This window comes from Periplaneta americana, chromosome 10 (genome assembly GCF_040183065.1).
Source record: "Periplaneta americana isolate PAMFEO1 chromosome 10, P.americana_PAMFEO1_priV1, whole genome shotgun sequence".
Classification (NCBI taxonomy): domain Eukaryota; kingdom Metazoa; phylum Arthropoda; class Insecta; order Blattodea; family Blattidae; genus Periplaneta; species Periplaneta americana.
The window spans coordinates 92,009,559-92,021,668 of NC_091126.1; the positions used below are offsets into that span (position 1 = coordinate 92,009,559).

Below are 12,110 nucleotides of genomic sequence, written 5' to 3' on the forward strand. Positions count from 1 at the left end.
CGTTTGCGTTGAGAGAGACAGATAGAGAGAGCAAGGCTGCGTACAACATTGTACTTCATGAGCACGTGCAATACAAATAGCGCAGGAGAGAATTTAAATTATCAAAAGACAATAATTATCTTAGCCATTGATTACTGTAAGCATGACACCAAACAAGCCCTCTTTCCTTCACTAACAATATTCTTTGCATGGTTCTCAATCCCACACCACATGCTTCTGCAGTCGTTTCTTGCATGTTGGCAATGTTGCTGCCAGCATCAAGATGGCCAGCAGTGTTCTGCTCGTTAACGTTTTTAAAATAATTATACACCTTAAACACTATTTTCCGCGCCTGCTTGTGTAATACTTGCCTTTTTATAGTCTCTTCTTCCATTTATTTACCTTACATACACACAGTAAATGTTAGTTTTACTTATTCAATGTATCGAAACGCTCGCATGTGAACAAACAAACTCGGGAAGTGCTTGTTATAGACTGATTCTGATTGGTTCTACTGTACAAGCTTGTGACGTCACATACCAGAAATGCTACGGCGCATATAGAAGCTAACCGCCTTCCAAAATGTCGTCTAGTCTAACAGTTTTATTTCTTTTACCAACGAATTGTTGCATAAAATTTTGTCATTTGTAAAATAGTTAGAATCGTGAGTACATTTTCTACCGATCCTTTGTTCTCGGTAAACTTTCTTAAAAGTATAAAGATAACATTTTTAATGTAATATGACTTCATCTTCAAGCTGTAAGAGTGAAGAAGAATTCATATATAGACAGAAGAAAACAGGCCAAGATTAAATACTGATTTTCAAGAATCCCAGTTTAAAGAAAGATTTCGCATGTCAAAAATTAAATTCGAGATAATGCTTGCTACTGCAAAGTCTTATTTAGGTTCTGCAACACGATTTTACTTATAAGCCCCTAACCAAGAGAAGGCTATTTTAATAGTAATCAAACCCTGTATTGAAATAATAATAATAATAATAATAATAATAATAATAATAATAATAATAATAATAATAATAATGAAAAAATTAGCAATAATATTCATTTGAAATATAATATGTAAATACATATCACAGCTCTCTTTCTAAAGTTCGACAAAATTGTCACTCATGTATATTTGCAACTGGTACCGGTCGTACCAGACCAATTGATTGAACAAGTGTGTGGAGTTGTTTTCATTTGTTTTGATTTTACTTCCTTTGTCAAGTTGGAAGAAAACTGTCTAAATAGTAATATAACGTTTTCTTCTCTTAGTTTATTGAGAAACATGACGCAAAGATAGTTTCGCGAAATTTTTACATCAATGAAACACATAAATGTTGAATATTTTGTGTGTATCACAGACTACGATTGCCTTTCTTAATTAAATAAATGCAAAATTAAATAATACTTAAAACTGATTTTGGTATTATAACACTACTTTTTTTCGCAATATTTTAAAACAGAATTTGTCAATATGGCTGCCTTTCACTTGTAAAATATGCTAGTCATGACAAATTAGTAAAATTGTGTTATGCAACAGAAATTACTAAGACTTGTCGTTTGTCATTCATATATTGGTAAATTGTCACTTGTCACTAGTATCTTTCATGCAAAAGGTCCCAGATGTTGCATCATCAACTTTGTAAATGTTACAAATAAAAAAAAGTATCTAAATAGTTCAGAATACTTTACATAATTTAATTTGCATTTCCCAAATTTTGTTGTATTCTATTTTCACTTACCTGACCTGGAGTAATGGCCCGCAGTGATTTTTCTAATTTCACTAGTAAATGGTCACTTTGTATAGCCACAAGTTCACACCTCACAAGTGGTTTTGTATGCTGGAAGCGAAACTCACATTCCAGTACACCTTCTTGCATGAGAAGATAAGGAACAGAATGAATCCAATGTGGTCTTGAAGTGAAGAATAAATTAGTGAAAAGTGATAGATGGTTGGTTCCCGAGGCCTTTAAGAAAGAAATTAGGAATCTGTAACTTCTTAAAATCTTAAAAGAAACATGTTTACTTAAAATATTTTACACAAATTTCATACTAAACATAACAGATTCCTATTAAATAATTCACAGCATAATGAAATACATTAGAATATCTACTTCAGTTATTAAAATAAATGAAAGTCACTATGAGACTTGAAGTCATATCAATTATTCCAGTTTACACCCACATGTAGTATAAATACCACGCATTTCTATTTGCCATGCTTGGGGGCATGTCTCCTGCTTCGTACAGCCACTGGTATTCCCACCCCTTTCCAAACACATTAGTGTGCTGTCCAGCAGATTCTCCACTCCTACACCTTCTCCTAATCGCACATTATGCACCCCATAAACTAGAAATCAACCCGGAAGACTGCAGTGGATGACCAGCTTCCCGAGGTATTGATACCTGATGTGCTTAAACATGAAGACTCCAGCAAAAATATGAGGTGATGACAAGAGTCTGGAGTTTTAGTAGTAGTAGGGTTTAAAAAGGGCGCGTCAGCTACTATGGCTATTTGCGCCCTTATCTAAAATTCTTAATAAAACAAAGACGTGAATAACATAACAGAGTGCTAAAAGAACTAAAAAGCGTTGTCACGGTAAAACGAGGTACACAAATGCAATATACACAAGGTGATTTGTACAGAATCATAAAAGTGAGCAATTCTACGACACTAGGTGGCATTTAAAACGAAGAAATAAAATAAAACTAAGGCCACCAGAGATAAATTGTGTATCACATTTCAAAAACAATAAAATTTTATAAAATATTCGGATGTATTTTTTTCGTAGGTTATTTTACGACGCTTTATTAACAACTTAGGTTATTTAGCGTCTGAATGAGATGAAGGTGATAATGCCGGTGAAATGAGTCCGGGGTCCAACACCGAAAGTTACCCAGCATTTGCTCATATTGGGTTGAGGGAAAACCCCGGAAAAAACCTCAACCAGCTAACTTGCCCTGACCAGGAATCGAACCCGGGCCACCTGGTTTCGCGGCTAGACGCGCTAACCGTTACTCCACAGGTGTGGACATTCGGATGTATAAAGTCCGAAATGTCAACAATGTAAAATCAAATATAAAACAACTAATGTAACCGGATGTAAAGGGTATGGAGGATAAGTAAAATGGGTCAATAAACTGGAGTTTTATGTAATTAATTATTTTTTTCCTTAGTATGTATCTGTCTGGAAAATGTTGGCGAATTAGGCTACTAAGACCATTATTTATTTTTAATACAGCATATTTTTACATATTTAGCACAATACTGTATATTTTTAAAGAAAATTACATATTTTACATAAATTTAATTAAACAACAATTGGCATAGATGTTAAACACCTTGTAAAGAGAATTATTAATATTTTAGCATAAACTAAAACGAAATTATTTTTTTTTATAAAATTTTAAACTCAAAGTTTTTAGTATATAATGGGATACACATTTCAGCATTCAGGACAGGACAACCATTCAGGTATAACCTTCTCCCTCCTAACCCTGTCGCCTCACACTTTGTTCTCAACCCTGGAAAAACCTAGGTTATTTACTCTCAGTCAGATCCTCAGTGGAGAAACATGGAACTTTCCACAAGACATTGTTGTCAGCCACATTCATTCATGTGATGTGAAGAGATTGTTTTCAGTGTATAAGAACATATTCTTCTATCACTGACAGAACTTTACTCCTGAAAATGAATCATTTGTTTCAGAAACAGCACTTCTCCCTCCAGTAACATTTTTCAGGAAATTGAAAAAACGTTCTGTAAGGCATATTTTATTGTTCACACTTGTGGTATTTTTTTCATTTGATCATTTACTAAATACAAACATCCTGACATCTTGCTTATTTGAATGAGTTCAATACCCACAACTACAGAATTTGTTTAATTTGGAGGAGATGTGCTGTTTCTGAAACAAACAGTAGGAATAACAAGAACAACAAGTAGATTCTCAATGTTAATAAACTTAAATTAATATAGAAATGCTAATATAAGTTAGAGAACATGTTTTAAACCCATTCATTCAAACTTCACAGCATAACCTGCCTAATAATCACAACTTAAAATGCAGAAAATGTTACTTGCAAAGAAAAAGAAGTTCACTAAGTTTCTGTCAAACAGGACATTTTTAATTATGTCAATAATAAATTCATGATGGCATCAAAGCATACACACAACATTACTCTTCCTTAGTATGTTTTCTTGCATCACTATGATTAGTCATCAGTTGATGTCGTTGGCCAAGTATATAGTTCATTATAAAAATCATGATATTCTGTTGGAATGTATGGTTCCAATTTCTTAATGTCTGATAATAGCCATTTGGATAAGCAGGAACACTGGGCAGCATAGGAAGCACACTTCTAGAAAGGAACAACTTGAAAGTATGAACAGTCAGTCCATCAATAAAGTTCCTTCCTGAGATATGATCCACTTCATATTGGAACTCCATAAAGTCATTCACATGAAACGTTACTTTCTGCTCTCTTTCTTCCCATGGACTCAATGGACAGAACAGACTTCTTGAAATAGGTCTTCCACCAATGGTTAAAGTCCAAAATGCCTGCAGTTTGTATCATTTGAACAGAGAATCTGTTCTTATTTGATGCAACTATTAACTCTATGTATTCTTTTATTGAATAGATTTTGTCTGATATGCGAATCTTCCTCTTTATAACACCAAAATCTCGATCACAGGGCATGAAGGAATGCCCACGAATCGGAAAATAATGGTATATTTTTTTTTAATCTGCCAGTAGTAACAAGAGTTTGGAGAAATCGAACAACTGTGTTATTCCTATTCTGACCTGGGCAGCTATCAGAGAAGATGTGTAGGTACTTTGTTGTGTTTGGTAACTCGTTGCTTATGTAACCTAAGATAAATGAATAGACTTCATCTGGACCTTTTTTAACCAGTCCCTCGTGATATATGTACAATTTTGCTGTGTTATCCCTCAAGTTATGTATATTAAATACATTAACATTAAGTTGCCTGAGATAGAATGCTTCCTGCACAGGTATCTCTGGCAGATGCAAATTCTGCTTATAATCTATACATATTGAAGAAGTTTCATTGTCTTCTTTGCAGAGATTAGAACAGTATTCCATTTTTTTGGTGAACTTGTTGGCTCTTCTTTTATGGACAATAAACTCTGCTCCTGCTACACGTTTGGCGTTATCATTCAGCGATGGACTTTTCATCCTTACCGATAGTTGTTCGCATATACAGTAGATATCCATTTGTGGCTTCCCAAATGATAGACTGAATCGCTCCTTAAAAATTTTGCGGTATAACCAGTAGGATACCTGTTGGTCAGGATACTTCTCCATAAAGGAGGCATGCATTAATGTGATATTAATTTAACCTCTCGCTCATATATTCTACTTCTCTTGATGAGTAGTGAGATTTTTTGGTTGGATATGAGCGTATGTGATCTTCCACTAATATACACACTTCCCCAGAAGTTTCATTTCCAGAAGTGTTTTTACTCCTCAAATCCTTTGGAGATCTTCTAAGCAGTAACAAAGATGTTAGACGACACGAATGCGACCCTTTGTCACACCATGCAAGTTTAGAAATGCTTTGGCACACACTTGTTGTCGTCCAGAACTATATGTCACATAATACTTGAAATTACGCGAACGTGGCTTCTTTGGTTCATCTCCCTGCGGACGTCTCCTTTTAACTTGCACTACTTCCACTAATGCTTGTAAATACGAATCCTGTTCGTCTTTAGTTTCTTTGGCATAAAAGTTTGTAAATATTTCTTCTCGATCCCCCTCCAATAATCTTCCAAAGCACTTCAATTTACACCTGAAGGAAAGAGAGATTATGTTATGTGACGAAAAGTATAACAGGAGTAAATATGGATTCAACATATTATGAATCATGTTACATTGCAACGTATGATTTTCATACCAACAGCAACGCTATTGAACAGGTAAACATTAATACTGTGGCATACTCACTTGCAATCATTTCCAATTTTCTTCTTTGCGACCACCTTAGAAGCATAGTTGATATGTTCTAACCCCTTTACTCTTCCTCTTTTCACATGTCCTCGTTTGTATTCAACACTTCTAAATCCTCTCTTTCGTTTTTTCACTACGGACAAAACAGCTCCCTCATCACTACTAGACGCCATGTTGGAATAGTACTATTGGAGGAAACTAGCAGTTCTCCTTGTGGAGAACAGAAACAGCACCTCTCCAGGATAAGTGTTGTTACTGCACAAAACGGAAACTTTCGATTAAGTTTGTAAGCAGCAGTTATGTGATGGAAGTGTTGTTTCTGCACAAAACTGTAGCATTTCAGTCGGTAATTGCGATTGTGCTAACAACTCATATACCGTCAAACAGTGGACAAGTGTTGTTTCTGAAACAAACGATTCAAATATGGGGAAGTATTTTGTGGCACAATGTGCCTTCATGCTTTGATTAAATTTATAATCACACCAAAAACTACTGGTATATCGTGACATGTTGTTTAGTCAACTGTCCGAAGATAGGTCTGAACCTCACAACTGATACCAACATGGCACTACTTATGAGGCAACTAGGCCAGGAGGTAATGGGGTAATATGGCCAGTTTCTTTTCCCTCCATTGCATACATCTCTTATTACCTACATATTACACTAATCAGACTTCAGATGCATACAAACAATTGTTCTTCCTCTGACACATAGCAAGTGAGATGTACTGCCAGATAATAGATATTGTGATATATAAATGTAATGCAAATCTGACTTTCAGGTATAGCTCCCTGTGAAGCAGACTTGAACGGAGCCAGGTATCTATCCCGTGACCTTCGGCTGAGCATGCCAACACTCTACCGGCTGAGCTACCCAGGAATTGCACCCGACACTGTCTCAATTTTTGCCTTCATATCTACACACTTCAAATGGGCTGACAAGACGCCAGAAACCCAACTTTGAGTGCACATAAACTCTGTGACTTGAATTATGGTTTTCTGTTAACGTACCTACAGTGACGTATATATTGTGCAAATCTGGCTTTCAGGTAAAGCGCCCTGTGAAGCAGACTTAAATAATTTCAAGGGAAAAATTGTTCCGGGGCCAGGTATCAATCCTGGGGCCTTCGGCTGAGCTACCCAAGAACTGCACTCCATACCATCTCAATTTTTCCCTTGAGACAGTGTCGTGTGCAGTTCCTGGGTAGCTCGGTCGGTAGAGCATTGGCATGCTCAGCTAAAGTTCCTGGGATTGATGACCAGTCCCGGAACAATTTTTCTCTTGAAATTATTCATATATAAATGTATTTTTTGTTTCGGAAAACGTATTATGTCTTTCACGTGTTAAATTTATATTACTCTGTTAACATGTTTCGACCTGCTATTGGCCATCTTCATTCTTCTGATTTTTCTTTATTTAAAGTGAATTTTTTTTTTTAATAAACAATAATTTTTAACTCCCTGTGCAATTTTGATAGTTCCTATTTTGAGGTTTTTATTTACATACTTATATACATTTTTTAGGATCAATATTACATAAAAAAACCGGACTCTAGTGATGACTCAACAACCATATCACATTTTCTACAAGTTTGGTCATTTATGAGGCTCAGTATATGTCGATGCTTATTCAGATGATAGTGTCTGGTCAGAAGTTCAGTTGCCCATCTTAAGCTTCTCCTTCTTTCCAGAGCTAGGAGTTGTTTAGATAAGTTAGGTCTTATTTCTCCAATAAGGAGATTAGCCCATTTCATGGCTGGTGTAGCTCTCCAGACTGTCAGTCAATACTCCTCAGTTTGTCTTTCAGAGCCTTTTTGAGTAACACTTATATTCTCAAGAGAATTTACTGAAGCATAGAGTCCCTGAATGGAATACTGCTGGGCTCTTTCATGAGCAGTTATAGTTGTTCATCTCATTTGTCGTCTCACAAATTCAACCAACTCTGCCAATAAAACTTGAATAACTTCTCAACTCTGCTGCGATTTCAAACGCAATTGGCCAAGTAAACTGACGCGATGCATTTTAGCCAAGCTCATATTGAATATAGAACTTGATAATCGATATTACGATATGTATATCAATTGTCTGACCTTCATTATCAATACATGAAATTTATCGAATCGAGTGGACAGTAATTGATAGAGAGATAATTGATCGACATGTTTTGAGTATTTAAAAAGTGCCTTTAATTTTTTGTGTATATGTAATGCGCTTTTCGCTTGAAATATACCATTTTACTGATAAATCGCTATTAAATAACAATTTTCTTGCGATTTCGCAATTTGATAGAAAATTCGCATTTTTCGCACTTTAAATTCTGCTAGAAAATCATGCTAAATCACCGTACAGGTGAAGGCCCTGGGACCTGGCTGTCAGGGCTGAGGATAGTATACCTGTCAATATCAGATTCACGAATGCCAACCAGTCCACCTGTCAGACTTGAACAATCATATAGGTGAAAAGCCAAGCCAAGCCAAGCCAAGCTAAGCCAGCATTCTAACAACATGTTTATTAAAGTGGAGCAATGTTTGTGGATTGAAATTGAGATTGCAAGGTTTCATAATGTATATATTATTTTCAGGGTATGTGTGAAACATGTGGCAATGCAGAATTCTCATAAAAAACAGTGACATAAATGTAAGCATTCTGCAATGGCAGGGAAATTGTTCAGGACACACTATGCCCAGGACAACCACAAATTGAAAGCCACATAATATTTTCAGGTCACTGCTTCTTTGCTGGAAGTTGTATGCTGATAGACTTCAAATGAATATTAGGCTCGAAGGTCTCTGCAGTGGCTGAATGGTCAGACTTTCAGACTGTCACGCAAGCAGCCTGGGTTCGATTCCCGGTCAGGTCTGGGATTTTTTCATTTAAAAAAAATCCATAGTGAACTTGTGGCAGACAAGGTCGCAGTTGGGGTTTTTCCCGGGGTTCTCCTGTTTTTCCCCAAATCAGATATTTACATCATTCTGTCACCATTTCTCCATTTCATTATGATTCTGTAGCATTCCCCGAATACCAGTCGGCAACACATTGAGGGGGTTGGCGTAGGGATGAATGGGGTTTGCCTGCTCGAAACGTGGACCACAGAACCTTAGTGTGATTGGCCAGTGTGGGTTTGGGAATGTGTCACCAAAGGGCTAGCACAATAGATCTGAACAAGGTCGCAGTACTGGGCCATAGTTCCCCCCCTCCGTTAAATTCAATTCAATTCAATTCAATTCAATTCAATTCAATTCAATTCAATAGGCTCGGAGGTAGGCGTTCTGCCATAAAAAAGTGCTACATATTCTGTGGGCATTCTTAATTACTGCAAAATCACTGCACATTTGATATCACGTGCACTTAATGGAAAGCAAAATTGGCACAGTTATTCAACTGTAGAGAACTTATTTCAACAGTACAAGGCAGAAGATAACTTGCGAGGATCTTTACTCAGGATGAAACATGAACTTGTTCTTACGAACCAGACATGAAGTGGCAATTGAATGAATGGAAGCACATCTCCTCTCCACTGCCAAAGAAACTGCACCCAGAGGTTCTATGAATGTGATATTCATTGTGGCCTACAATATCTATGGTGTGACACTGCACTACTGAGCAGCTCAATAATATATTATTGTCATTTCCTGAAACATCATCTTCATCCAGAACTGAGGAGAAAACATTTGTTGTAAACGAATCCCATTCTCTTTCATGACAATGCTAGGTGTCACACTACTACTGTCCTTATCAAAGATCTCCTTTACAGCTGAAACTGAGAGATATTGGGAACTTCGCCACACACTCCCAATATAAGCACATGTAATTACGATCTATTTGCTGGGATGAAAGAGCCATTGTGAGAGAAATGGTACCATACCAGAGAAAAGATATTTGTGCAGTACAGTAGTCACTCCAAGACATCAGTGCCAACAGTGTATGACGAATTCCTCAAGTGTGGGAAAGGGTTGTGGACATGCATGCCAATTCCAGGAGCAATTAACTTACAGCAACAAAACAAGGAGATGAACTGTCACTCTTTGTGCTACTATTCAATATCACAATACTGCATCACCACATGTTTCACCCAGATCCTGAAAATAATCTTTTGCATTTCTCAATTTTAATTCAAGGGCATTCTGTAACCTTGCTATGAAACAGGCAGTCAAAGTCAGGATAAGAAATGTCAGAGAGAAGTGGAATATGAAGAAGAGTACAAGGATGCCCTTTATCATCTACACTGTTCAATAACTACTTGGAGGATTTAGTGAAGAACTGTTTTCAGAACATGAGAGAGGTGATTGTAGGAGGAAGACGAATAAAGTGCAGAAGATTTGATAATATGGTGTTGTTAGCAGAAGAGGAGACGATGCTAAGTGACATGCTACTGGAGCTAAATGACAGCTGAGAGCCGTATGGAAAGAAGATAAATTTAAACAAGACAAAGACCATAGTTATTGGAAGAAAACTAAAAAGGTTAAATGTGCGAATTCAAAATAAGGCAGTGGAAGAAATGGACAGCTTTAAATACTTGGAGTGTACTATAAGTAGTAACATGAGCTGCAGCCAGGAAGTGCATAGTCGGCATATTTTGTTTATTAATGCAGCAGGATTAAAGGTTTCAAGTTATCATTGCATAATACTTCCCCATATGTTATATAATAGAGGTTACACTGTTAACTCCCATATACAAAAACGTACTGTATACTTCATGTACTCATCGAGGTACTTGCTCTTTTTACCTGTCTGAAGAAGTGAAGACTATGTCTTTTCATTGTTTTGCACTAAAGTGTTGGATGTGTCCATACAAATTCTTCGTGACTTGTGACTTTTCACATTATGTTTCAGCTTTTCGACTGTGCCGGTTTTCAATTAGTGATCCATATCTCATATACGAATTAAAACATTAATTTAAAAATAACAAAAACAACTCAACCATTGATCATTGAATACTATGCACTGGACTGAATGAGGTTGGCGAAAGTGCAAAACCTGCACAAGTCCTGAAAATATTCATAGGACTTACGAAGCTATGCACTTTTGCCAAAGATAAGTACACTGGGACTAGTGCAATGGCACTCTAATATTCGCGTAGTGCAGAAGAATAAGGGGACACCATTGAGCATGTGCACTGCAGTGGCATTTCCACAACACACACTTCAACATTCACCAATATAACAAATAAAAAAACATGGACTTTTCCCCAGGTTAAATAAAATATAAATCCTGCACCACCACTCATCATAAAGCTGAATTTCTTTTAATGGGTTATTTTACGATGCTTTATCAACTACTGCTGTGGTTATCTAGCATCTGAATAATACGAAGGTGATGATAGCAAAATGAGTCCAGGGCCCAGTGCCGAAACTTACTCAGCATTTGCTCTTAATGGGTTGAGGGAAAATCTCGGAAAAAACTTCAACCAGGTAACTTGTCCCAACCAGAATTTGAACCCAGACCTGCTCATTTCACAGTCAGACATGCTAACCATTACTCCACAGCGGTGGACTAAAGTTGGAGTAATTTAATAATTTTTGGTTTGTATACTGTATTACACATTGATACATGTTCTCCATTATTCAAATTCTTCTCTCACTTCTAGCTGTCCTGATAAGGTAACCATTGAGGTACACGTTATAACTTAACTAATCAGTGATTATATAAGTGTTGAAAGAGAGTATACAAGAATGAATAACTATTTCTGTCTTTATACTCTCCGCATTTATTAACTACTGTTGTGTAGTATAGTAATATCTCCTAGAAACATTAAAAGTAAACCATACAATGATTCTCAATTGCCTGAAACCCGTGGACGGAAACCACCTTTTCATATGACACTAAAGTCTGTTTTTGCTCTATTTCCGTAATCATTAGGGTTATTTTAATACTTCAGATCAATGTCTATAGATATTCTTAGACTCTAAATTTTTGTTTGTAGAAGTTTTTGATTGCAGGTAAAATTAATTAAAAAATAATTTCTCCAACGAAAATAATTTTGGACACTTTCTATCACAATCGCTTCACTTGTTACTTTATATAAAAATAAGAGAAAAAGTTTCAAAGCCACTTTCCAGTAATTCGCCATTTTGTATTCTTTCTTCCAGTAATCAATAATGACACACTACATTTGTAATAGATATTACTCGATCGAGGTCAGTGGAGTCCTGCAGCCCA

The 12,110-nt window shown here is 36.3% G+C and overlaps 1 protein-coding gene across 6 annotated transcripts in view; it reads right to left on the reverse strand.

The window, feature by feature from the left end:
- LOC138707888 (mitochondrial tRNA-specific 2-thiouridylase 1) overlaps positions 1-12,110 on the reverse strand; it is an 88,377-nt gene that overhangs the window by 44,406 nt on the left and 31,861 nt on the right. For 5 of the 6 annotated variants that reach the window (XM_069837925.1, XM_069837923.1, XM_069837924.1 and 2 more), the window contains exon 7: positions 1,724-1,948. The exons of the other annotated variant lie outside the window; for it this stretch is intronic. In XM_069837925.1, the coding sequence (XP_069694026.1) occupies positions 1,724-1,948 (225 nt within the window). The remainder of the gene's footprint in view (positions 1-1,723; positions 1,949-12,110) is intronic. 6 annotated transcript variants of the gene reach the window in all.